The following is a 26,992-nucleotide window of genomic DNA, read 5'->3' on the forward strand; positions in this document are numbered from 1 at the left end:
TTTGGGCCTTAGAGTTTCGATAATAACCAAATACTATACCATAATAATACTAAATACAAACGATGGGGAACGTTGTGAGTTGCTGCGGACACCGCAACTCTACAGTTATACCCGATACTTAGTCAGTATGGCTCTCCTCCGGCAGACGCCACTAATATTAAACGACACGACAAAGAGTGCGTGCGAGATAGACAGAAAATCAGTCTGAGCGTGACGTCGGGTGCTGCGTAGCCAGTGCAAATTAATTTGTTCCTTTTGGGTATAAAAATGATCCGATCTGATCCAGATTCAGCAATCTGATAGATATGGTCATTATCTATGATTTTGCGTTTTTAGTTTTCTCGAATGTGTAATATTGTGGATGCAACAGATTTTCGTTCTTTGTGTGGGCGGAAGGGGGTGGGACGAAATTTTGAGATATACGTTTTATAGTGAGATCTAACAGAAGTGCGGATACCAAATTTGGTTACTCTAGCCTTAATAGTCTCTGAGATTTGTGGATGCCCCAGTTTTTCGTCCTTTGCGGGGGCGGAAGGGGGTGTGGCGAAATTTGGACACGAAACGGTCAAGGTCCGATATCACAGGAGTGTGGATACCAAATTTGGTTGCTCTAGCTCTTATGGGTTCTGAGATCCTTGAACTCATATTTTGCAATTGGCAAAACCGACCATGAAACCTGTGTGTTAGAGAGAGACAGAGCGAGAAAGAATGAAATTGTTTTCTTGATTCTGGCTATAATAATTATACGATCTGGTTCAGATTTTGCACTCTAGAACATATAGTCATCCTCTACGATTCTGCGTTTTTAGTTTTCTCGTATCGTCGAAATTGTGGATGCCACAGATTTTCGCCCTTTGTGGGAGCGGAAGTGGGCGGGGCAAAGTTTTGAAATTTTCTTGTAGCAGTGACATATTACAGAAGTCTGGATCCAAAACATCGTTGCAATAGCTCTTATAGTCTTTGAGCACTAGGCGCTGAAGGGGACGGACAGACGGACAGACGGACGGACGGACAGACGGACGGACGGACAGACGGACAGACAGACATGGCTCAATCGACTCGGCTATTGATGCTGATCAAGAATATATATACTTTATGGGGTCGGAAACGATTCCTTCTGGACGTTACACACATCCACTTTTACCACAAATCTAATATACCCCAATACTCATTTTGAGTATCGGGTATAAAAATACTATAAATATTAAAAACTTTAAAAATACTAAAGATACTAAGAATAAAATAAATACTAAACATACTAGAAATAGACAATAAGCAGACAAAATCCACAATATTGAAGATGCGAGGTACCAGATTGCCGAATCTGGATCAGATCGTATCACTTTTATAGCCAAAAGGAACAAATCAATTTTCAGTGGCTCCAAAGCGCCCGACGACATGTTCAGACACGTTTACTGTCTCTCCCGTAGCCCCACTGACTACGTATCGGGTACAAATGTAGAGTTGCGGTCGCAGCAGCAACTCACAACGTTCCCCCTCGTTCAATTTCAGTACGAAGATCAAAGAATTTTGGGTACGAACTGTACGAAGTATATCTATCTCCAACAGATCAGCTGCTAGAAAATCAAGCCGTCCCCAGTCCCCATCCTTGGCGTTAAATGACAAAGCTACTCGTAGATACATTGGCTTGGGGTGATTTGGGGCGGACAGATTTGAGAAACTTTTACTTCAATCTTCAATCAAAAATTGTTGGAAAAATTTATTTATTATTTATTTCATTTTCTGGTTTAGAATTTTAGTTTGTTAACGAAGCGTGAATTTTCTAGTTATAATTTTCGAAAATTACCTAAAACTTAAAATGGCAGAAGCTAAAAGTCATGCCGTCGCCAGCCGACTGCTGAAACCCTCCGCTTTTGGTTCTGGTGCACTCTCCCAGAAGGCTCCTTCTCCTCCCGCCCCTGGAGGCTTTGCTCAGGGCGCAGGATCGTCGGTGGCCCAATCCGGCTTTGGACTTGGACTTGGATTTGGAGCCAAGCCCGTGTTCGGGGCTGCTCCGGCTTTGGGGCTTTCGGGGCCAGTCCCACCTTTGGGGAAGCCGCAACGTTTCGCAACGTCTCCGCACCACCAGCCGTCGGAGCCCCAGGGACACTGGCAGGCGGCAACATCTTCGACTCCTTGGGTGGACAGATATCTGGCTTATCCTTTGGCGATTTGGCAAGCCAAGTCCTTTAAAAAAAACATGTTTTGTTCTGTTTGTTCACTGTTTGTATCGTTGAATATATTTTTGTTTTGTTTTGTTTTGTGATGTTTTGTTCGATGTAATTACTTGTTTTTTTTTCTTTGATATGCAAGTGCTAGGAGCAGCTCTAATATTTCGCTGATAATCCAGTTTCGGTATTCAGATAGATATGGTTCCCCCTCCCCTTTGTTTTAGTGTCTCAATTATTTTTTTGAGTATCATCAGCTGCGGGTCCAGCCAGAAACATCATTGTCCTGCCTTGTGGGATGCATCTGGAAGAAATGCATATACCCTGCTACCCTATAACTACCTCAACAGATCAACAGAGCCTACAGCAGAAACAAGAGCTACAAAGGCGTCTTGTCTACAAAATATTTTGCGTTTCTGCGGCTGGGAGCTGCTGCTGCTGCTGCTGCTGCTGCCCCAAAAGTACGGGGTACATCGTACTCGAATTTATATGTGTTTAGTATAAAAAAAATACAGGCTGGAGATTACAATCGCTTGTAATAAATACCTTAAGTATCGCATATATCAGTAACCCAAGGACGTGGATCGTAAGTCAGGCCCCGGCTTCGAGCCCGAACATTATTATTAAGCGGAGAAACCGAGCGGAGCAGTAGCCACCGCCACAAGATGTGGCAGACGCAGACGCAGACGGAGATGCAGACGTCGACGAAGGCGGGGACTCCACTCACCGAACGACGGACATCCGTCGCAGGGGCAGGCAGCAGGGAGCAGGTAGCAGGCAGCAGACAGCAGGCTCTTGACCTACGTGCAACAATTTAACAACTTAATTATTGCTAAACTACGCGAGCAACAACCTGCAACCTGCAGCAGCAGCACGAAAGAGGGAGCAGGGAGAGGGAGACCGGCACCAAACTCTATCCATAAATAAAACACCAGTGCGTATGAGTAATAAGAGCAGAAATAATAAGGCTGTTGGCTGCCACAAAAGATTGCAAGACTGCGATATGCCCCCAAAAGATGATCATCCCCGGGAACGATGGAGAGAGCGAAAATAGAAACAACAACTGGAGGCGGCTGCTCTTGCTCCTGCCTCCTCCTCCTCCTCCTGCCTCCACCTGCCTCCTCCTGCCTCCTCCTGCCTCCTCCTTCTCCTGGGCTTCCTTGTCATTGAGTAATCTATCGACAGGTTGGCCATTTAGTCCCCCCTCCCGAGGGAACGTCGCGTCGTACGAGTCGGGGAGTGTGTGTAAATTAGCATAAAAACGCTATTTTTGAATATTAATGTGCAGCGGCAGTGGCGACATCTTCCCATTCCATCCCGGCCCATCCCCAGCCCCCGCCCAGAGTCGCTGTACCCCCGATTGCGTGCCACTTGGCTTACACGATGCTGCTCTCCTGCTGCTGCTCTTATTCTTGCCACACATCTCCAGTTTTCCAGCTGCTGCTGCACTCATTGCCACGGCCGCTAATCAGATTCCCCCGCATTGATAACACCCCCTGCCACTGGTGCCACCGATGCCACCGATGCCACCGATGCCACTGATGCCACTGCCACTGGGCTACGAGAGTTGCAGGTTGCACTATCGGTTTCTGGCCGCATCTCTCACTCCGTTTCGAGTGGCACTGCTGGCACGCATATGGCTCTGGTTTTAGTTCTGGCTTCTCGCTTCTGGCTGCTGGCTCCTGGCTTCTGGAGATGCATGAGAAATGTATCCGTATCTCCGGGAATGCATCAAATATGCCTTTGCCGTTGCGTAATATGGGAAGCTGCCAATGAAGTCTCCAAAAGATTGTCAGAAATTGTAACCAAAAATGGTACAAGCGGTGCCAGGGACCAGAGGAAAGGGTATCATGGCATCAGAAGAGCATCTGCCATTGGAAGAGGGCTGCGACAGAAGATCCTGCATCTGGTGGGGGCAGGGAGAGGCCGTGTATCGGGTGTATCGATTTCGAATACCCCACTGGGTGTTTCAATAATTACCGTTTTATTTCTCTCTTTCTCCCCCTTTTGACAGCTTTCGCACGGCCGTCAAAAGTCAAGCCGAACATCTGTTGCAACAGCTGATTTTGAGCTATTGAATGCATTTATAGGGTTGACCCGAATAGTCGCGTGTTAAACGATAAAAACGTGATTTTGAATGAGTTTAGGACCGGTTTCTCGACTTCTGGTTATAGCATGATATAGTTGACCGATTCTAATGACACACGTAGAGTCGATGTGGCCGTTTCGCCCACTGTGCAGCATCCCGCAGCAGATCTAGGCGCCTACAGGGGCAGAATACTATGACATATACTATATAGGGTATGAGTCTGGCAAAGGTGTTGTGACATTACACTTGGCTAACTTTCTGCGAAGAGAGAAGGAGATAGCCTAAAGGACTGAGGCACTATTTGTGCCAAAATTGGATCTTAGGAGTATAGCTATCGACTATCTCTGTCGCAGCGCTGCTTTCGGCTCTCGCATACAATGAATATCTCGCTCCCACTGCATGCTTTTCCCATAGGAATACCTCTTTTGCAGTCTTCCAGATCCCAATATAACTTTCACGGTCTGCAGAGCCCTCAGATGAAAAATCTTAAATTGAAAGAAATTCAACAGTCAGAGCAAAGCCAGTGACTCAACACCGATTGGACCGTTCATTTCCCACTTGGCAGCGTTGAGTTGTTTTTCACGCATAAATAATAAAAATAAAAATAAAAAAATTAAATTAAATTAAATATGAAATGTGTGCTTTTTATAATTCATTGAAGGTCCAACTGTCTGGTAACATTTATTAAATAACAAAAAATACTAATTTGGAATCATTTGAATCACTTCCATTTTGGAATGGGAGCTGCCGATCGACAGTTCGGTCCCTCCCCATCCTGAGGAAGTAGGTAAGTAGGTTCTCCTAATCATCCAGCATGTCCAAACCGGAAAAGATATGACAACAAAAGGCACAAGAAGAAGACTCCCGATCACAAGAACCCGCGGCACATCCAGATCGGACGATAAATGGCGGACAAGAAAAACCATTTAACATAGAATTAACATAACATGACCGTTTAGCATTAACATTCGACATGTAAGAAGTAATGTCACATCTGCTCAACTACATAAGGGAGCGCCACTGCGCCACTGCGCCGCCATGTAGATGACTACGACATGTCCATGTAGCTGCACAGCGCCGCTCCAAGCATTTGCTACATTTTGGAAGTTTTGCTGCCGCCCTTTTTCGGAATATTTTACCTGTAAAATGTATATGTAAAATTGTAAATGAATATCTTACATATTCGTCACTTGCCATACTTTTGGTGGGACAGAACTTTATAATTCAGAAAAACCATCCAAATTATCCATAAAAGGCGTTTATTTAAGGGTGGATTCTGGGCGAAAGACAGATGGAATCATCTGTCATGTGTTGACAGGAAAGGTAAACACTTTTCTAGGAAAAAAATTAACTTAATGTTAATCCGCTTACGTTGAACATCGATGGGTCGATGGATCGATGGATCGCCTACACATTCTGGAGAACGAAGAAGCTTATAAAAATGTGGACAAGTTTAGATAAAATATTGAATGGCACACGCTTTTCGCATCTTCAAAAAATAAAACATTGATTTTACAATCTGATGATTAATTTCAGCAAGTAACATAATAATTTTAACAAATCAAGCGAAAGGCCAATCATCTTTGACATCTCTTTATAATGTGCCTACTGATGGACTCTTCTTCGGTTTGCCTTTGGGACCAGCCACGTAAGAGGCATTTGGCACACGGACCTGCTTACCGTCCGAAAACTCCTCGCCCATCGATGGAACGCTGCGCATATAGCCGAGCGAGGCAATGTGGAGAGCCTCGTCGGTCTCGGCGGTTGGCGGGCGGTTGGTCTGGGCCGTCAACTGCTGGTAGCACGGGTGGCTGGGATCAAGGACCGGCTCTGGGTCGATCCTGTACCCGCCGTCATTGGACTCGGCGTGGGCCAAGGAGTGCGAGCTGGGTTGCTCTGGGTCCAGTAGCTGGTGCTCTTCCTCCATCACGCTGTCGCGCGTGGCCCGAGTCGGGCCGGTCTCGTCCACGCCAGAGCTTGGCTCGGACGTGCAGGTCGGCTCTGAGGGGAACATATCACCGAACTCCTCGGCAATCAGGCGACGGGCCAGCGGTACCGAGAAGTACTCCTTGTAGTGTAGCTTGCGGCGACGCTCGAACTCAATGCGCCGCACCTTCTCCTCCACGGACTCGGGGAAGTCCTCATCGTCCGACGAGTCATCGGAGTCCTGCTCCATGCCAAAGCAGGGCGTCGCCGACTGCGAGGTTATGCGCAGTTTCTCCATCAGTTCGGCGGTGTCCAGCTTCTTTGGCAAGTCATCCTCGAACACGAACGGGGTCTTCGGCTCGTCAATGATCATGTGTCCGTAGGTTTTGCCTTCCGGATGGAAGGTCGCCAGCACGTTTAGCTCGTCGAACTTGGCCGTCTTCTGGCCTGCTAGCTTCCGCGGTGCCTCGTTGCTGCCGCCCTTCAGTATACCCTTTAAGTCGTCAGAGTTCATTGTGTGTTTGTGGAGAATGTTTGTCGCTTGTGAAATCTGATATTCTGTATTGTTTCGCTACGAGTGCTGCTGTACAACTGCTTGTTCTACTCGAATAGGCGACCTACTGGAAGGTGACAGGACAACAACGGCTTGCTGCCTTTCTTCCTTTTTTCTTTCTTAAATTTCGAGTAATTTCTGGAATTTTGACTTTGTTTTCCAAACAAACTTCACAATTTCCACATATCTCAGCCTCGACTTACAGGTTTCTGCCTTGGGAAGTTCTTTTCAGAGTTTTCCCTTAGAATCCCAACGCATCCCAGCGCAATACTGGACGACCTATTGCACCAGATGAGCGAAAAGGGACAAGGGTCGATCAACATGACCACCAAGAAGATTATGTCGCCCATGAAGGAGCTGCAACTGGAGGTCAGGTCCTTGTTGAAGAAGAAAAGGCAGCTACGGGGGAATGCCAATGCCACTGGCACACCGCAGGACCCCCACCCAGACCCCACAAAACCCAGAGTGGCCAAGGGACTCAGACAACACCAGGACTCCGCAGGAACGGGCCAACACCCCGGGACAAGGAGGACGGCGTGCACGGTAAGCACAAACTACCGACGCCAGCCGACAAGAGGCGACCAAGAAGCCGTCGAGCAGCGCGCGAAGCACTGAACCCGCACAGAAGTGGAACGAGATCAGAGGACGACGAAGAGGGCGAAGAGGACGCAGTACATTTGGTTGTCACATATTTGTATAGCTACTACATAGGGCCTCGCTTCACGCAGCACGAATATCAGGCGATCATCAGAGATTACAGATCCCCGGTCATAACAGCGGGGGACTTCAACGCCTGGGCCACGACTTGGGCACGCCCCGTGGAACAGCGCTCCTGGACGAATTCACAAGCCTGAACGTCTGTCTCCTGAACACAGGAAGCACCCCGACGTACAGCAATGCGGGCCGGGAGTCATCATAGACCTCACCTTTGCAAGCACGGTGACGGACATCTCGCCATTAGGAATGCAACAAGGGGACCACAAAGTGTCATTCAAGGCCAACCGGAAAGCCCTAAGAGACGCCATCAGAAGCAAACCCGCAAGGTCCTAAGCGACCACAGAAGCACCCCAGACGCGACTCCTGCTACCGGAAGCGACAAATGCAACATAGCGGTTGGAAGTATAACATCCTGGCTCGCAATGAATGGTCTGTCCTTGCCTTCACTACCAAGTCCGCCCTAAAATACCTACGGGTATTTGAAGAGTCCTCCCTCTCCTCACCAGTAAAGGTTTCTTCGGGAGTGCCACAGGGCAGCCACCTAGACCCCTTACTCTTCTTCGGTATTAACATACTCTCGAGTACTTATGTATGCGGGTGATGCTAAGCTCTGTGTCTAGTATAAGGACATTTCATTACATTCCCGCTTGCAATCCGATCTCAACAACTTTCAGTCGTGGTGTTTTGCATACTTGTTACACCTCAATGCCTCAAAATGCAAAGCTATGACATTTCACCGTTCTAGCCCCTTGTTGGCTCCCTATACCCTATGTGGTGCTTCTCTTGGGACAATTACCCTGGTGGATGATCTTGGTGTTATGTTAGACGCCAAGCTAAAGTTTTCTGAGCACATTTCTACCATGGTAAATAAGGCCATGCGCGTGCTTGGGTTTATTAAGAGGTGGTCAAAGGAATTTGACGACCCCATTATAACAAATACTCACTACACGTCGCTAGTTCCTGTGTATGGTGCCCGCAGTACAAAGTACACCAGGACCGTATAGAATCAGTACAGAAAAGCTTTTTACTCTTTGCTCTGCAGGGCCTTAACTGGGATGCGGGTGGGAGACTCCCATCTTACTCTAGTAGACTGCCATTAGTAAACGTCCCATCCTTAGTTGACCGTAGAAAAATGCTTGGGGTGACTTTTGTGCACAACTTGATCAGGGTTGACACAGACAGCCCCGTTGGGATCTGTTCCTATTAGACTCACTGGAAGTTTGATACCGTTTTTCCTTCCACTTTGTATATCGAATTATTCCTTGCATAAACCGTTTAGGGTCTTATGCTCGGATTATAATTCCGTCTACCAAATTATTTCCACCACTGATTCTCTTCCTCTTATTAAGTTACTAAACCTCACACACCTTTCCAGTAATTATTAATTGTAGTGGTATTTGTATTTGTATTTGCATTTGTATTTGTATTTGTACGGGTTCGGTTCGGCCCCTCGGTCGGTTGGCCGGGAGGAGGGCTGCGTTTTGCCTGGCATCCGCGCGTAAGAGCCTTCCGCTGGTGTCACTCGGGCCACTTGACGGTGCAGTAATTGCATAGCCTCTTGTAAGATCCAGTCATTGCCTGTCAACGTCCCAGATAGTGCTAGACCAGAGGCCTACTTTCAAGGCACACCTCGAGTACGCATGCGCGAAGACAGCCGGAGCAACGGCGGCCATTAGCAGGATGGTGGCCAACACAGGAGGTCGACGACCTTCATAGTCCTACATGGATCAGTCGTGTGAGCACCAGCAATGAGGCGCCGTCATACAGCAGAGACAGCTGAGGCGCATACAGACGCTGTGCCCTCAGGGTTGCATGCTGGTCGAACGGCTAAGCGGCAGAACGGCATGACGGTTCACGATGGGACAAAGCCGAGAAGGGAAGATGGACGAAAAGAGACGAGCCCAGGAGTAAACGCAGACACCCTCACCGAACGGATGATAGCCGACGAGCAGACGTGGCACGTGGCTGCCAATATGGCAGCAAGCGTCATCAAGGAGCCGAGCCAAGGAGCGAAGCCGGGAAGACCCCACACTCCGCACCACGAAGTAATACCTTCCCCACAACATCCCGTTATTTACGTTCGACATGTTATAAGTAATGTCACATCTGCTCAACTACATAAGGGAGCGCCACTGCGCCACTGCGCCGCCATGTAGATGACTACGACATGTCCATGTAGCTGCACAGCGCCGCTCCAAGCATTTGTAAAATTTTGGAAGTGTTGCGGCCGACCTTTTTCGGAATATTTTACCTGTAAAATGTATATGTAAAATTGTAAATGAATATCTTACATATTCGTCACTTGCCATACTTTTGGTGGGACAGAACTGTATAATTCAGAAAAACCATCCAAATTATCCATAAAAGGCGTTTATTTAAGGGTGGATTCTGGGCGAAAGACAGATGGAATCATCTGTCATGTGTTGACAGGAAAGGTAAACACTTTTCTAGGAAAAAAATTAACTTAATGTTAATCCGCTTACGTTGAACATCGATGGGTCGATGGATCGATGGATCGATGGATCGATGGATCGATGGATCGATGGATCGCCTACACATTCTGGAGAACGAAGAAGCTTATAAAAATGTGGACAAGTTTAGATAAAATATTGAATGGCACACGCTTTTCGCATCTTCAAAAAATAAAACAAAACCTTGCCTCTGATTTTACAATCTGATTAATTTCAGCAAGTAACATAATCATTTTAACAAATCAAGCGAAAGGCCAATCATCTTTGACATCTCTTTATAATGTGCCTGCTGATGGACTCTTCTTCGGTTTGCCTTTGGGACCAGCCACGTAAGAGGCATTTGGCACACGGACCTGCTTGCCGTCCGAAAACTCCTCGCCCATCGATGGAACGCTGCGCATATAGCCGAGCGAGGCAACGTGGAGAGCCTCGTCGGTCTCGGCGGTTGGCGGGCGGTTGGTCTGGGCCGTCAACTGCTGGTAGCACGGGTGGCTGGGATCAAGGACCGGCTCTGGGTCGATCCTGTACCCGCCGTCATTGGACTCGGCGTGGGCCAAGGAGTGCGAGCTGGGTTGCTCTGGGTCCAGTAGCTGGTGCTCTTCCTCCATCACGCTGTCGCGCGTGGCCCGAGTCGGGCCGGTCTCGTCCACGCCAGAACTTGGCTCGGACGTGCAGGTCGGCTCTGAGGGGAACATATCACCGAACTCCTCGGCAATCAGGCGACGAGCCAGCGGTACCGAAAAGTACTCATTGTAGTGCAGCTTGCGGCGACGCTCGAACTCAATGCGCCGCACCTTCTCCTCCTCATCGGAGTCCTGCTCCTTGCCAAAGCAGGGCGTCGCCGACTGCGCCATCAGTTCGGCGGTGTCCAGCTTCTTTGGCAAGTCATCCTCGAACACGAACGGGGTCTTCGGCTCGTCAATGATCATGTGTCCGTAGGTTTTGCCTTCCGGATGGAAGGTCGCCAGCACGTTTAGCTCGTCGAACTTGGCCGTCTTCTGGCCTGCTAGCTTCCGCGGTGCCTCGTTGCTGCCGCTTGTGAAATAAATTGTTATTGTGCTATCTGATATTCTGTATTGTTTCGCTACGAGTGCTGCTTTACAACTGCTTGTTCTACTCGAATAGGCGACCTACTGGAAGGTGACAGGACAACAACGGCTTGCTGCCTTTCTTCCTTTTTTCTTTCTTAAATTTCGAGTAATTTCTGGAATTTTGACTTTGTTTTCCAAACAAACTTCACAATTTCCACATATCTCAGCCTCGACTTACAGGTTTCTGCCTTGGGAAGTGCTTTTCAGAGTTTTCCCTTAGAATCCCAACGCATCCCAGCGCAATACTGGACGACCTATTGCACCAGATGAGCGAAAAGGGACAAGGTCGATCAACATGACCACCAAGAAGATTATGTCGCCCATGAAGGAGCTGCAACTGGAGGTCAGGTCCTTGTTGAAGAAGAAAAGGCAGCTACGGGGGAATGCCAATGCCACTGGCACACCGCAGGACCCTCACCCAGACCCCACAAAACCCAGAGTGGCCAAGGGACTCAGACAACACCAGGACTCCGCAGGAACGGGCCAACACCCCGGGACAAGGAGGACGGCGTGCACGGTAAGCACAAACTACCGACGCCAGCCGACAAGAGGCGCCCAAGAAGCCGTCGAGCAGCGCGCGAAGCACTGAACCCGCACAGAAGTGGAACGAGATCAGAGGACGACGAAGAGGGCGAAGAGGACGCAGTACATACGCGGACATCCTGGCAGCACCAACGCTCTAGGGCCTGAAGAGCCAGGACTAGGGCATAGGGAAGACTGCCTCGGGCGAACTTCTCCTCAGGATGCAACAACCGTCTGATCCTGCCTGGACTTGACCTCTGACCCAGAAGCCTTAGAAGGCAAACCAGGCAGTGCTATCTCCCCTAGCAGTCGTGAAGCCCATCCAGAAGACAGTGGCGGTCGAAGTGCTCGATGTAGACGAGCTCACGACAGGCGATGAGATACTGGAGGCGATATCTGCAGCAATCGGCTGCGACTTGGGGCAAGTACCGAGCAGCACCGGGGATGCGAAGAGTGTATGGTGCCCCGCAGGTGGCCACACTGAACCTCCAGCCCGCCCTCGCCCAGAAGCTCCTGGGTTGTGTGCCGCATGCGACGACGTATTATGCCGATTACTACTACTGCTACAAGTGTATGGCCTAAGGACAGGAACAGGCTGTGGAGAGGCCCCTTTCCACATGCAGAACCAATGCAAAACCCCCCCAAGTGCCTTCAGTGCGTGGGCAACAACGGAGACACTCGCTCAACAGCTCCCTTGGTCCTCAGCCGCAGCCGTCCAGAGAACAAGACGGCCCTTTCCCAGCTGATTGATGGGTAATCTACTCCAGCTTAACCTCAACCACTGCCGTACTGCTCAGGACTTGCTGACACACACGGTTCTGAAGCAGCAGATCAACGTAGCGCTGCTCAGTGGGCCCTACAAGGGGACAAATCTGTGGAAGCGATCACATAGAGCATCCAGGGTGGGCTATATGTATATTTGGTAGTCACATATTTGTATAGCTACTACATAGGGCCTCGCTTCACGCAGCACGAATATCAGGCGATCATCAGAGATCACAGATCCCCGGTCATAACAGCGGGGGACTTCAACGCCTGGGCCACGACTTGGGCACGCCCCGTGGAACAGCGCTCCTGGACGAATTCACAAGCCTGAACGTCTGTCTCCTGAACACAGGAAGCACCCCGACTTACAGCAATGCGGGCCGGGAGTCATCATAGACCTCACCTTTGCAAGCACGGTGACGGACATCTCGCCATTAGGAATGCAACAAGGGGGCAACAAAGTGTCATTCAAGGCCAACCGGGAAGCCCTAAGAGACGCCATCAGAAGCAAACCCGCAAGGTCCTAAGCGACCACAGAAGCACCCCAGACGCGGCTCCTGATACCGGAAGCGACAAATGCAACGTAGCGGTTGGAAGTATAACATCCTGGCTCGCAATGAATGGTCTGTCCTTGCCTTCACTACCAAGTCCGCCCTAAAATACCTACGGGTATTTGAAGAGTCCTCCCTCTCCTCACCAGTAAAGGTTTCTTCGGGAGTACCACAGGGCAGCCACCTAGACCCCTTACCCTTCACACTGTTTATCAATGACTTGCCTTCGGTATTAACATACTCTCGAGTACTTATGTATGCGGGTGATGCTAAGCTCTGTGTCTAGTATAAGGACATTTCATTACATTCCCGCTTGCAATCCGATCTCAACAACTTTCAGTCGTGGTGTTTTGCATACTTGTTACACCTCAATGCCTCGAAATGCAAAGCTATGACATTTCACCGTTCTAGCCCCTTGTTGGCTCCCTATACCCTATGTGGTGCTTCTCTTGGGACAATTACCCTGGTGGATGATCTTGGTGTTATGTTAGACGCCAAGCTAAAGTTTTCTGAGCACATTTCTACCATGGTAAATAAGGCCATGCGCGTGCTTGGGTTTATTAAGAGGTGGTCAAAGGAATTTGACGACCCCTTTATAACAAAGACTCACTACACGTCGCTAGTTCCTGTGTATGGTGCCCGCAGTAAAAAGTACACCAGGACCGTATAGAATCAGTACAGAAAAGCTTTTTACTCTTTGCTCTGCGGGGCCTTAACTGGGATGCGGGTGGGAGACTCCCATCTTACTCTAGTAGACTGCCATTAGTAAACGTCCCATCCTTAGTTGACCGTAGAAAAATGCTTGGGGTGACTTTTGTGCACAACTTGATCAGGGTTGACACAGACAGCCCTGTTGGGATCTGTTCCTATTAGACTCACTGGAAGTTTGATACCGTTTTTCCTTCCACTTTGTATATCGAATTATTCCTTGCATGAACCGTTTAGGGTCTTATGCTCGGATTATAATTCCGTCTACCAAATTATATCCACCACTGATTCTCTTCCTCTTATTAAGTTACTAATCCTCACACACCTTTCTAGTAATTATTAATTGTAGTGGTATTTGTATTTGTATTTGCACTTGTATTTTTATTTGTACGGGTTCGGTTCGGCCCCTCGGTCGGTTGGCCGGGAGGAGGGCTGCGTTTTGCCTGGCATCCGCGCGTAAGAGCCTTCCGCTGGTGTCACCCGGGCCACTTGACGGTGCAGTAATTGCATCGCCTCTTGTAAGATCCAGTCATTGCCTGTCAACGTCCCAGATAGTGCTAGACCAGAGGCCTACTTTCAAGGCACACCTCGAGTACGCATGCGCGAAGGCAGCCGGAGCAACGGCGGCCATTAGCAGGATGGTGGCCAACACAGGAGGTCGACGACCTTCATAGTCCTACATGGATCAGTCGTGTGAGCACCAGCAATGAGGCGCCGTCATACATCAGAGACAGCTGAGGCGCATACAGACGCTGTGCCCTCAGGGTTGCATGCTGGTCGAACGGCTAAGCGGCAGAACGGCATGACGGTTCACGATGGGACAAAGCCGAGAAGGGAAGATGGACGAAAAGAGACGAGCCCAGGAGTAAACGCAGACACCCTCACCGAACGGATGATAGCCGACGAGCAGACGTGGCACGTGGCTGCCAATATGGCAGCAAGCGTCATCAAGGAGCCGAGCCAAGGAGCGAAGCCGGGAAGACCCCACACTCCGCACCATGAAGTAATACCTTCCCCACAACATCCCGTTATTTACGTTCGACATGTAATAAGTAATGTCACATCTGCTCAACTACGTAAGGGAGCGCGACTGCGCCACTGCGCCGCCATGTAGATGACTACGACATGTCCATGTAGCTGCACAGCGCCGCTCCAAGCATTTGCTACATTTTGGAAGTGTTGCGGCCGCCCTTTTTCGGAATATTTTACCTGTAAAATGTATATGTAAAATTGTAAATGAATATCTTACATATTCGTCACTTGCCATACTTTTGGTGGGACAGAACTTTATAATTCAGAAAAACCATCCAAATTATCCATAAAAGGCGTTTATTTAAGGGTGGATTCTGGGCGAAAGACAGATGGAATCATCTGTCATGTGTTGACAGGAAAGGTAAACACTTTTCTAGGAAAAAAATTAACTTAATGTTAATCCGCTTACGTTGAACATCGATGGGTCGATGGATCGATGGATCGATGGATCGATGGATCGCCTACACATTCTGGAGAACGAAGAAGCTTATAAAAATGTGGACAAGTTTAGATAAAATATTGAATGGCACACGCTTTTCGCATCTTCAAAAAATAAAACAAAACCTTGCCTCTGATTTTACAATCTGATTAATTTCAGCAAGTAACATAATCATTTTAACAAATCAAGCGAAAGGCCAATCATCTTTTACATCTCTTTATAATGTGCCTGCTGATGGACTCTTCTTCGGTTTGCCTTTGGGACCAGCCACGTAAGAGGCATTTGGCACACGGACCTGCTTGCGGTCCGAAAACTCCTCGCCCATCGATGGAACGCTGCGCATATAGCCGAGCGAGGCAATGTGGAGAGCCTCGTCGGTCTCGGCGGTTGGCGGGCGGTTGGTCTGGGCCGTCAACTGCTGGTAGCACGGGTGGCTGGGATCAAGGACCGGCTCTGGGTCGATCCTGTACCCGCCGTCATTGGGCTCGGCGTGGGCCAAGGAGTGCGAGCTGGGTTGCTCTGGGTCCAGTAGCTGGTGCTCTTCCTCCATCACGCTGTCGCGCGTGGCCCGAGTCGGGCCGGTCTCGTCCACGCCAGAGCTTGGCTCGGACGTGCAGGTCGGCTCTGAGGGGAACATATCACCGAACTCCTCGGCAATCAGGCGACGGGCCAGCGGTACCGAGAAGTACTCCTTGTAGTGCAGCTTGCGGCGACGCTCGAACTCAATGCGCCGCAACTTCTCCTCCTCATCGGAGTCCTGCTCCATGCCAAAGCAGGGCGTCGCCGACTGCGAGGTTATGCGCAGTTTCTCCATCAGTTCGGCGGTGTCCAGCTTCTTTGGCAAGTCATCCTCGAACACGAACGGGGTTTTCGGCTCGTCAATGATCATGTGTCCGTAGGTTTTGCCTTCCGGATGGAAGGTCGCCAGCACGTTTAGCTCGTCGAACTTGGCCGTCTTCTGGCCTGCTAGCTTCCGCGGTGCCTCGTTGCTGCCGCTTGTGAAATAAATTGTTATTGTGCTATCTGATATTCTGTATTGTTTCGCTACGAGTGCTGCTTTACAACTGCTTGTTCTACTCGAATAGGCGAATACTGGAAGATGACAGGACAACAACGGCTTGCTGCCTTTCTTCCTTTTTTCTTTCTTAAATTTCGAGTAATTTCTGGAATTTTGACTTTGTTTTCCAAACAAACTTCACAATTTCCACATATCTCAGCCTCGACTTACAGGTTTCTGCCTTGGGAAGTGCTTTTCAGAGTTTTCCCTTAGAATCCCAGCGCATCCCAGCGCAATATTGGACGACCTATTCCACCAGATGAGCGAAAAGGGACAAGGGTCGATCAACATGACCACCAAGAAGATTATGTCGCCCATGAAGGAGCTGCAACTGGAGGTCAGGTCCTTGTTGAAGAAGAAAAGGCAGCTACGGGGGAATGCCAATGCCACTGGCACACCGCAGGACCCCCACCCAGACCCCACAAAACCCAGAGTGGCCAAGGGACTCAGACAACACCAGGACTCCGCAGGAACGGGCCAACACCCCGGGACAAGGAGGACGGCGTGCACGGTAAGCACAAACTACCGACGCCAGCCGACAAGAGGCGCCCAAGAAGCCGTCGAGCAGCGCGCGAAGCACTGAACCCGCACAGAAGTGGAACGAGATCAGAGGACGACGAAGAGGGCGAAGAGGACGCAGTACATACGCGGACATCCTGGCAGCACCAACGCTCCAGGGCCTGAAGAGCCAGGACTAGGGCATAGGGAAGACTGCCTCGGGCGAACTTCTCCTCAGGATGCAACAACCGTCTGATCTTGCCTGGACTTGACCTCTGACCCAGGAGCATTAGAAGGCAAACCAGGCAGTGCTATCTCCCCTAGCAGTCGTGAAGCCCATCCAGAAGACAGTGGCGGTCGAAGTGCTCGATGTAGACGAGCTCACGACAGGCGATGAGATACTGGAGGCGATATCTGCAGCAATCGGCTGCGACTTGGGGCAAGTACCGAGCAGCACCGGGGATGCGAAGAGTGTATGGTGCCCCGCAGGTGGCCACACTGAACCTCCAGCCCGCCCTCGCCCAGAAGCTCCTGGGTTGTGTGCCGCATGCGACGACGTATTATGCCGATTACTACTACTGCTACAAGTGTATGGCCTAAGGACAGGAACAGGCTGTGGAGAGGCCCCTCTCCACATGCAGAACCAATGCAAAACCCCCCCAAGTGCCTTCAGTGCGTGGGCAACAACGGAGACACTCGCTCAACAGCTCCCTTGGTCCTCAGCCGCAGCCGTCCAGAGAACAAGACGGCCCTTTCCCAGCTGATTGATGGGTAAGCTACTCCAGCTTAACCTCAACCACTGCCGTACCGCCCAGGACTTGCTGACACACACGGTTCTGAAGCAGCAGATCAACGTAGCGCTGCTCAGTGGGCCCTACAAGGGGACAAATCTGCGGAAGCGATCACATAGAGCATCCAGGGTGGGCTATATGTATATTTGGTAGTCACATATTTGTATAGCTACTACATAGGGCCTCGCTTCACGCAGCACGAATATCAGGCGATCATCAGAGATCACAGATCCCCGGTTTCTTCGGGAGTACCACAGGGCAGCCACCTAGACCCCTTACCCATCACACTGTTTATCAATGACTTGCCTTCGGTATTAACATACTCTCGAGTACTTATGTATGCGGGTGATGCTAAGCTCTGTGTCTAGTATAAGGACATTTCATTACATTCCCGCTTGCAATCCGATCTCAACAACTTTCAGTCGTAGTATTTTGCATACTTGTTACACCTCAATGCCTCAAAATGCAAAGCTATGTCATTTCACCGTTCTAGCCCCTTGTTGGCTCCCAATACCCTATGTGGTGCTTCTCTTGGGACAATTACCCTGGTGGATGATCTTGGTGTTATGTTAGACGCCAAGCTAAAGTTTTCTGAGCACATTTCTACCATGGTAAATAAGGCCATGCGCGTGCTTGGGTTTATTAAGAGGTGGTCAAAGGAATTTGACGACCCCTTTATAACAAATACTCACTACACGTCGCTAGTTCCTGTGTATGGTGCCCGCAGTACAAAGTACACCAGGACCGTATAGAATCAGTACAGAAAAGCTTTTTACTCTTTGCTCTGCGGGGCCTTAACTGGGATGCGGGTGGGAGACTCCCATCTTACTCTAGTAGACTGCCATTAGTTAACGTCCCATCCTTAGTTGACCGTAGAAAAATGCTTGGTGTGACTTTTGTGCACAACTTGATCAGGGTTGACACAGACAGCCCTGTTGGGATCTGTTCCTATTAGACTCACTGGAAGTTTGATACCGTTTTTCCTTCCACTTTGTATATCGAATTATTCCTTGCATAAACCGTTTAGGGTCTTATGCTCGGATTATAATTCCGTCTACCAAATTATTTCCACCACTGATTCTCTTCCTCTTATTAAGTTACTAAACCTCACACACCTTTCCAGTAATTATTAATTGTAGTGGTATTTGTATTTGTATTTGCATTTGTATTTGTATTTGTACGGGTTCGGTTCGGCCCCTCGGTCGGTTGGCCGGGAGGAGGGCTGCGTTTTGCCTGGCATCCGCGCGTAAGAGCCTTCCGCTGGTGTCACTCGGGCCACTTGACGGTGCAGTAATTGCATCGCCTCTTGTAAGATCCAGTCATTGCCTGTCAACGTCCCAGATAGTGCTAGACCAGAGGCCTACTTTCAAGGCACACCTCGAGTACGCATGCGCGAAGACAGCCGGAGCAACGGCGGCCATTAGCAGGATGGTGGCCAACACAGGAGGTCGACGACCTTCATAGTCCTACATGGATCAGTCGTGTGAGCACCAGCAATGAGGCGCCGTCATACATCAGAGACAGCTGAGGCGCATACAGACGCTGTGCCCTCAGGGTTGCATGCTGGTCGAACGGCTAAGCGGCAGAACGGCATGACGGTTCACGATGGGACAAAGCCGAGAAGGGAAGATGGACGAAAAGAGACGAGCCCAGGAGTAAACGCAGACACCCTCACCGAACGGATGATAGCCGACGAGCAGACGTGGCACGTGGCTGCCAATATGGCAGCAAGCGTCATCAAGGAGCCGAGCCAAGGAGCGAAGCCGGGAAGACCCCACACTCCGCACCACGAAGTAATACCTTCCCCACAACATCCCGTTATTTACGTTCGACATGTAATAAGTAATGTCACATCTGCTCAACTACATAAGGGAGCGCCACTGCGCCGCCATGTAGATGACTACGACATGTCCATGTAGCTGCACAGCGCCGCTCCAAGCATTTGCTACATTTTGGAAGTGTTGCGGCCGCCCTTTTTCGGAATATTTTACCTGTAAAATGTATATGTAAAATTGTAAATGAATATCTAACATATTCGTCACTTGCCATACTTTTGGTGGGACAGAACTTTATAATTCAGAAAAACCATCCAAATTATCCATAAAAGGCGTTTATTTAAGGGTGGATTCTGGGCGAAAGACAGATGGAATCATCTGTCATGTGTTGACAGGAAAGTTAAACACTTTTCTAGGAAAAAAATTAACTTAATGTTAATCCGCTTACGTTGAACATCGATGGGTCGATGGATCGATGGATCGATGGATCGCCTACACATTCTGGAGAACGAAGAAGCTTATAAAAATGTGGATAAGTTTAGATAAAATATTGAATGGCACACGCTTTTCGCATCTTCAAAAAATAAAACAAAACCTTGCCTCTGATTTTACAATCTGATTAATTTCAGCAAGTAACATAATCATTTTAACAAATCAAGCGAAAGGCCAATCATCTTTGACATCTCTTTATAATGTGCCTGCTGATGGACTCTTCTTCGGTTTGCCTTTGGGACCAGCCACGTAAGAGGCATTTGGCACACGGACCTGCTTGCCGTCCGAAAACTCCTCGCTCATCGATGGAACGCTGCGCATATAGCCGAGCGAGGCAATGTGGAGAGCCTCGTCGGTCTCGGCGGTTGGCGGGCGGTTGGTCTGGGCCGTCAACTGCTGGTAGCACGGACGGCTGGGATCAAGGACCGGCTCTGGGTCGATCCTGTACCCGCCGTCATTGGACTCGGCGTGGGCCAAGGAGTGCGAGCTGGGTTGCTCTGGGTCCAGTAGCTGGTGCTCTTCCTCCATCACGCTGTCGCGCGTGGCCCGAGTCGGGCCGGGCTCGTCCACGCCAGAACTTGGCTCGGACGTGCAGGTCGGCTCTGAGGGGAACATATCACCGAACTCCTCGGCAATCAGGCGACGAGCCAGCGGTACCGAGAAGTACTCATTGTAGTGCAGCTTGCGGCGACGCTCGAACTCAATGCGTCGCACCTTCTCCTCATCGGAGTCCTGCTCCTTGCCAAAGCAGGGCGTCGCCGACTGCGCCATCAGTTCGGCGGTGTCCAGCTTCTTTGGCAAGTCATCCTCGAACACGAACGGGGTCTTCGGCTCGTCAATGATCATGTGTCCGTAGGTTTTGCCTTCCGGATGGAAGGTCGCCAGCACGTTTAGCTCGTCGAACTTGGCCGTCTTCTGGCCTGCTAGCTTCCGCGGTGCCTCGTTGCTGCCGCTTGTGAAATAAATTGTTATTGTGCTATCTGATATTCTGTATTGTTTCGCTACGAGTGCTGCTTTACAACTGCTTGTTCTACTCGAATAGGCGACCTACTGGAAGGTGACAGGACAACAACGGCTTGCTGCCTTTCTTCCTTTTTTCTTTCTTAAATTTCGAGTAATTTCTGGAATTTTGACTTTGTTTTCCAAACAAACTTCACAATTTCCACATATCTCAGCCTCGACTTACAGGTTTCTGCCTTGGGAAGTGCTTTTCAGAGTTTTCCCTTAGAATCCCAACTCATCCCAGCGCAATACTGGACGACCTTTTCCACCAGATGAGCGAAAAGGGACAAGGGTCGATCAACATGACCACCAAGAAGATTATGTCGCCCATGAAGGAGCTGCAACTGGAGGTCAGGTCCTTGTTGAAGAAGAAAAGGCAGCTACGGGGGAATGCCAATGCCACTGGCACACCGCAGGACCCCCACCCAGACCCCACAAAACCCAGAGTGGCCAAGGGACTCAGACAACACCAGGACTCCGCAGGAACGGGCCAACACCCCGGGACAAGGAGGACGGCGTGCACGGTAAGCACAAACTACCGACGCCAGCCGACAAGAGGCGACCAAGAAGCCGTCGAGCAGCGCGCGAAGCACTGAACCCGCACAGAAGTGGAACGAGATCAGAGGACGACGAAGGGGGCGAAGAGGACGCAGTGCATGCGCGGACATCCTGGCAGCACCAACGCTCCAGGGCCTGAAGTGCCAGGACTAGGGCATAGGGAAGACTGCCTCGGGCGAACTTCTCCTCAGGATGCAACAACCGTCTGATCCTGCCTGGACTTGACCTCTGACCCAGGAGCCTTAGAAGGCAAACCAGGCAGTGCTATCTCCCCTAGCAGTCGTGAAGCCCATCCAGAAGACAGTGGCGGTCGAAGTGCTCGATGTAGACGAGCTCACGACAGGCGATGAGATACTGGAGGCGATATCTGCAGCAATCGGCTGCGACTTGGGGCAAGTACCGAGCAGCACCGGGGATGCGAAGAGTGTATGGTGCCCCGCAGGTGGCCACACTGAACCTCCAGCCCGCCCTCGCCCAGAAGCTCCTGGGTTGTGTGCCGCATGCGACGACGTATTATGCCGATTACTACTACTGCTACAAGTGTATGGCCTAAGGACAGGAACAGGCTGTGGAGAGGCCCCTCTCCACATGCAGAACCAATGCAAAACCCCCCCAAGTGCCTTCAGTGCGTGGGCAACAACGGAGACACTCGCTCAACAGCTCCCTTGGTCCTCAGCCGCAGCCGTCCAGAGAACAAGACGGCCCTTTCCCAGCTGATTGATGGGTAAGCTACTCCAGCTTAACCTCAACCACTGCCGTACCGCCCAGGACTTGCTGACACACACGGTTCTGAAGCAGCAGATCAACGTAGCGCTGCTCAGTGGGCCCTACAAGGGGACAAATCTGTGGAAGCGATCACATAGAGCATCCAGGGTGGGCTATATGTATATTTGGTAGTCACATATTTGTATAGCTACTACATAGGGCCTCGCTTCACGCAGCACGAATATCAGGCGATCATCAGAGATCACAGATCCCCGGTTTCTTCGGGAGTACCACAGGGCAGCCACCTAGACCCCTTACCCTTCACACTGTTTATCAATGACTTGCCTTCGGTATTAACATACTCTCGAGTACTTATGTATGCGGGTGATGCTAAGCTCTGTGTCTAGTATAAGGACATTTCATTACATTCCCGCTTGCAATCCGATCTCAACAACTTTCAGTCGTGGTGTTTTGCATACTTGTTACACCTCAATGCCTCAAAATGCAAAGCTATGACATTTCACCGTTCTAGCCCCTTGTTGGCTCCCTATACCCTATGTGGTGCTTCTCTTGGGACAATTACCCTGGTGGATGATCTTGGTGTTATGTTAGACGCCAAGCTAAAGTTTTCTGAGCACATTTCTACCATGGTAAATAAGGCCATGCGCGTGCTTGGGTTTATTAAGAGGTGGTCAAAGGAATTTGACGACCCCTTTATAACAAAGACTCACTACACGTCGCTAGTTCCTGTGTATGGTGCCCGCAGTAAAAAGTACACCAGGACCGTATAGAATCAGTACAGAAAAGCTTTTTACTCTTTGCTCTGCGGGGCCTTAACTGGGATGCGGGTGGGAGACTCCCATCTTACTCTAGTAGACTGCCATTAGTAAACGTCCCATCCTTAGTTGACCGTAGAAAAATGCTTGGGGTGACTTTTGTGCACAACTTGATCAGGGTTGACACAGACAGCCCTGTTGGGATCTGTTCCTATTAGACTCACTGGAAGTTTGATACCGTTTTTCCTTCCACTTTGTATATCGAATTATTCCTTGCATGAACCGTTTAGGGTCTTATGCTCGGATTATAATTCCGTCTACCAAATTATATCCACCACTGATTCTCTTCCTCTTATTAAGTTACTAATCCTCACACACCTTTCTAGTAATTATTAATTGTAGTGGTATTTGTATTTGTATTTGCATTTGTATTTTTATTTGTACGGGTTCGGTTCGGCCCCTCGGTCGGTTGGCCGGGAGGAGGGCTGCGTTTTGCCTGGCATCCGCGCGTAAGAGCCTTCCGCTGGTGTCACTCGGGCCACTTGACGGTGCAGTAATTGCATCGCCTCTTGTAAGATCAAGTCATTGCCTGTCAACGTCCCAGATAGTGCTAGACCAGAGGCCTACTTTCAAGGCACACCTCGAGTACGCATGCGCGAAGGCAGCCGGAGCAACGGCGGCCATTAGCAGGATGGTGGCCAACACAGGAGGTCGACGACCTTCATAGTCCTACATGGATCAGTCGTGTGAGCACCAGCAATGAGGCGCCGTCATACAGCAGAGACAGCTGAGGCGCATACAGACTCTGTGCCCTCAGGGTTGCATGCTGGTCGAACGGCTAAGCGGCAGAACGGCATGACGGTTCACGATGGGACAAAGCCGAGAAGGGAAGATGGACGAAAAGAGACGAGCCCAGGAGTAAACGCAGACACCCTCACCGAACGGATGATAGCCGACGAGCAGACGTGGCACGTGGCTGCCAATATGGCAGCTAGCGTCATCAAGGAGCCGAGCCAAGGAGCGAAGCCGGGAAGACCCCACACTCCGCACCACGAAGTAATACCTTCCCCACAACATCCCGTTATTTACGTTCGACATGTAATAAGTAATGTCACATCTGCTCAACTACATAAGGGAGCGCCACTGCGCCGCCATGTAGATGACTACGACATGTCCATGTAGCTGCACAGCGCCGCTCCAAGCATTTGTAAAATTTTGGAAGTGTTGCGGCCGCCCTTTTTCGGAATATTTTACCTGTAAAATGTATATGTAAAATTGTAAATGAATATCTTACATATTCGTCACTTGCCATACTTTTGGTGGGACAGAACTTTATAATTCAGAAAAACCATCCAAATTATCCATAAAAGGCGTTTATTTAAGGGTGGATTCTGGGCGAAAGACAGATGGAATCATCTGTCATGTGTTGACAGGAAAGGTAAACACTTTTCTAGGAAAAAAATTAACTTAATGTTAATCCGCTTACGTTGAACATCGAAGGGTCGATGGATCGATGGATCGATGGATCGCCTACACATTCTGGAGAACGAAGAAGCTTATAAAAATGTGGACAAGTTTAGATAAAATATTGAATGGCACACGCTTTTCGCATCTTCAAAAAATAAAACAAAACCTTGCCTCTGATTTTACAATCTGATGATTAATTTCAGCAAGTAACATAATCATTTTAACAAATCAAGCGAAAGGCCAATCATCTTTGACATCTCTTTATAATGTGCCTGCTGATGGACTCTTCTTCGGTTTGCCTTTGGGACCAGCCACGTAAGAGGCATTTGGCACACGGACCTGCTTGCCGTCCGAAAACTCCTCGCCCATCGATGGAACGCTGCGCATATAGCCGAGCGAGGCAATGTGGAGAGCCTCGTCGGTCTCGGCGGTTGGCGGGCGGTTGGTCTGGGCCGTCAACTGCTGGTAGCACGGGTGGCTGGGATCAAGGACCGGCTCTGGGTCGATCCTGTACCCGCCGTCATTGTACTCGGCGTGGGCCAAGGAGTGCGAGCTGGGTTGCTCTGGGTCCAGTAGCTGGTGCTCTTCCTCCATCACGCTGTCGCGCGTGGCCCGAGTCGGGCCGGTCTCGTCCACGCCAGAGCTTGGCTCGGTCGTGCAGGTCGGCTCTGAGGGGAACATATCACCGAACTCCTCGGCAATCAGGCGACGGGCCAGCGGTACCGAGAAGTACTCCTTGTAGTGCAGCTTGCGTCGACGCTCGAACTCAATGCGCCGCAACTTCTCCTCCTCATCGGAGTCCTGCTCCATGCCAAAGCAGGGCGTCGCCGACTGCGAGGTTATGCGCAGTTTCTCCATCAGTTCGGCGGTGTCCAGCTTCTTTGGCAAGTCATCCTCGAACACGAACGGGGTCTTCGGCTCGTCAATGATCATGTGTCCGTAGGTTTTGCCTTCCGGATGGAAGGTCGCCAGCACGTTTAGCTCGTCGAACTTGGCCGTCTTCTGGCCTGCTAGCTTCCGCGGTGCCTCGTTGCTGCCGCTTGTGAAATAAATTGTTATTGTGCTATCTGATATTCTGTATTGTTTCGCTACGAGTGCTGCTTTACAACTGCTTGTTCTACTCGAATAGGCGACCTACTGGAAGGTGACAGGACAACAACGGCTTGCTGCCTTTCTTCCTTTTTTCTTTCTTAAATTTCGAGTAATTTCTGGAATTTTGACTTTGTTTTCCAAACAAACTTCACAATTTCCACATATCTCAGCCTCGACTTACAGGTTTCTGCCTTGGGAAGTGCTTTTCAGAGTTTTCCCGTAGAATCCCAACGCATCCCAGCGCAATACTGGACGACCTATTCCACCAGATGAGCGAAAAGGGACAAGGGTCGATCAACATGACCACCAAGAAGATGATGTCGCCCATGAAGGAGCTGCAACTGGAGGTCAGGTCCTTGTTGAAGAAGAAAAGGCAGCTACGGGGGAATGCCAATGCCACTGGCACACCGCAGGACCCCCACCCAGACCCCACAAAATCCAGAGTGGCCAAGGGACTCAGACAACACCAGGACTCCGCAGGAACGGGCCAACACCCCGGGACAAGGAGGACGGCGTGCACGGTAAGCACAAACTACCGACGCCAGCCGGCAAGAGGCGCCCAAGAAGCCGTCGAGCAGCGCGCGAAGCACTGAACCCGCACAGAAGTGGAACGAGATCAGAGGACGACGAAGAGGGCGAAGAGGACGCAGTACATACGCGGACATCCTGGCAGCACCAACGCTCCAGGGCCTGAAGAGCCAGGACTAGGGCATAGGGAAGACTGCCTCGGGCGAACTTCTCCTCAGGATGCAACAACCGTCTGATCCTGCCTGGACTTGACCTCTGACCCAGGAGCCTTAGAAGGCAAACCAGGCAGTGCTATCTCCCCTAGCAGTCGTGAAGCCCATCCAGAAGACAGTGGCGGTCGAAGTGCTCGATGTAGACGAGCTCACGACAGGCGATGAGATACTGGAGGCGATATCTGCAGCAATCGGCTGCGACTTGGGGCAAGTACCGAGCAGCACCGGGGATGCGAAGAGTGTATGGTGCCCCGCAGGTGGCCACACTGAACCTCCAGCCCGCCCTCGCCCAGAAGCTCCTGGGTTGTGTGCCGCATGCGACGACGTATTATGCCGATTACTACTACTGCTACAAGTGTATGGCCTAAGGACAGGAACAGGCTGTGGAGAGCCGTTATTTACGTTCGACATGTAATAAGTAATGTCACATCTGCTCAACTACATAAGGGAGCGCCACTGCGCCACTGCGCCGCCATGTAGATGACTACGACATGTCCATGTAGCTGCACAGCGCCGCTCCAAGCATTTGCTACATTTTGGAAGTGTTGCGGCCGCCCTTTTTCGGAATATTTTACCTGTAAGATGTATATGTAAAATTGTAAATGAATATCTTACATATTCGTCACTTGCCATACTTTTGGTGGGACAGAACTTTATAATTCAGAAAAAGCATCCAAATTATCCATAAAAGGCGTTTATTTAAGGGTGGATTCTGGGCGAAAGACAGATGGAATCATCTGTCATGTGTTGACAGGAAAGGTAAGCACTTTTCTAGGAAAAAAATTAACTTAATGTTAATCCGCTTACGTTGAACATCGATGGGTCGATGGATCGATGGATCGATGGATCGCCTACACATTCTGGAGAACGAAGAAGCTTATAAAAATGTGGACAAGTTTAGATAAAATATTGAATGGCACACGCTTTTCGCATCTTCAAAAAATAAAACAAAACCTTGCCTCTGATTTTACAATCTGATGATTAATTTCAGCAAGTAACATAATCAT

At 49.9% G+C, this 26,992-nt stretch overlaps 5 protein-coding genes across 6 annotated transcripts; all 5 read right to left on the minus strand.

Annotated features, from left to right (window-relative positions):
• Nucleotides 1–5,763: 5,763 nt before the first annotated feature.
• LOC108165452 (protein phosphatase inhibitor 2-like) lies at nucleotides 5,764–11,013 on the minus strand. 2 transcript variants are annotated; one of them, XM_033387093.1, is made up of 2 exons: nucleotides 10,947–11,013; nucleotides 5,764–6,649 (listed from the first exon to the last, which is right to left on the minus strand). In XM_033387093.1, the coding sequence occupies exon 2, from the start codon at nucleotides 6,554–6,556 to the stop codon at nucleotides 5,852–5,854; it is 705 nt and encodes a 234-aa protein (XP_033242984.1). In that variant the 5' UTR covers nucleotides 6,557–6,649; nucleotides 10,947–11,013; the 3' UTR covers nucleotides 5,764–5,851. The 2 variants fall into 2 exon arrangements, with proteins under 2 accessions (XP_033242984.1, XP_033242983.1); XM_033387092.1 differs by lacking the exon at nucleotides 10,947–11,013 and having other exon boundaries at nucleotides 5,764–6,808.
• On the minus strand, nucleotides 10,120–10,951 carry LOC117186379. The gene is made up of 2 exons (XM_033387095.1): nucleotides 10,776–10,951; nucleotides 10,120–10,745 (listed from the first exon to the last, which is right to left on the minus strand). Exons 1-2 carry the CDS (start codon nucleotides 10,851–10,853, stop codon nucleotides 10,200–10,202), a joined length of 624 nt encoding a protein of 207 aa, XP_033242986.1. The 5' UTR covers nucleotides 10,854–10,951; the 3' UTR covers nucleotides 10,120–10,199.
• Nucleotides 11,014–15,249: 4,236 nt separating the features above from the next.
• On the minus strand, nucleotides 15,250–19,192 carry LOC117186466 (protein phosphatase inhibitor 2-like). Its single transcript, XM_033387334.1, has 2 exons — nucleotides 19,179–19,192; nucleotides 15,250–16,027 (listed from the first exon to the last, which is right to left on the minus strand). The coding sequence occupies exons 1-2, from the start codon at nucleotides 19,190–19,192 to the stop codon at nucleotides 15,250–15,252; spliced, it is 792 nt and encodes a 263-aa protein (XP_033243225.1).
• Nucleotides 19,193–19,754: 562 nt separating this feature from the next.
• Nucleotides 19,755–20,771, minus strand: LOC117186377 (protein phosphatase inhibitor 2-like). The gene has a single exon (XM_033387094.1). The coding sequence runs from the start codon at nucleotides 20,489–20,491 to the stop codon at nucleotides 19,841–19,843; it is 651 nt and encodes a 216-aa protein (XP_033242985.1). The 5' UTR covers nucleotides 20,492–20,771; the 3' UTR covers nucleotides 19,755–19,840.
• Nucleotides 20,772–24,414: 3,643 nt separating this feature from the next.
• LOC108165454 (protein phosphatase inhibitor 2-like) lies at nucleotides 24,415–26,511 on the minus strand. Its single transcript, XM_033387335.1, has 2 exons — nucleotides 26,474–26,511; nucleotides 24,415–25,192 (listed from the first exon to the last, which is right to left on the minus strand). Exons 1-2 carry the CDS (start codon nucleotides 26,509–26,511, stop codon nucleotides 24,415–24,417), a joined length of 816 nt encoding a protein of 271 aa, XP_033243226.1.
• Nucleotides 26,512–26,992: the final 481 nt, after the last annotated feature.

The sequence above is a fragment of the Drosophila miranda genome, chromosome XR (genome assembly GCF_003369915.1).
Source record: "Drosophila miranda strain MSH22 chromosome XR, D.miranda_PacBio2.1, whole genome shotgun sequence".
In the NCBI taxonomy this organism is placed as follows: Eukaryota; Metazoa; Arthropoda; class Insecta; order Diptera; family Drosophilidae; genus Drosophila; species Drosophila miranda.

Excerpts from the sequence above, each read along its gene's own strand:
- LOC108165452 (XM_033387092.1), bottom strand. The coding sequence starts at position 6,697 with ATGAACTCTGACGACTTAAAGGGTATACTGAAGGGCGGCAGCAACGAG.
- LOC117186379 (XM_033387095.1), bottom strand. The coding sequence starts at position 10,853 with ATGATCATTGACGAGCCGAAGACCCCGTTCGTGTTCGAGGATGACTTG. Across the intron at positions 10,746-10,775 it reads TGGACACCGCCGAACTGATG|GAGCAGGACTCCGATGAGGA; the intron begins GCGCAGTCGGCG and ends TGCTTTGGCAAG.
- LOC117186377 (XM_033387094.1), bottom strand. The coding sequence starts at position 20,491 with ATGATCATTGACGAGCCGAAGACCCCGTTCGTGTTCGAGGATGACTTG.
- LOC108165454 (XM_033387335.1), bottom strand. The coding sequence starts at position 26,511 with ATGCTTGGAGCGGCGCTGTGCAGCTACATGGACATGTC. Across the intron at positions 25,193-26,473 it reads TGCAGCTACATGGACATGTC|CGGCAGCAACGAGGCACCGC; the intron begins GTAGTCATCTAC and ends TTATTTCACAAG.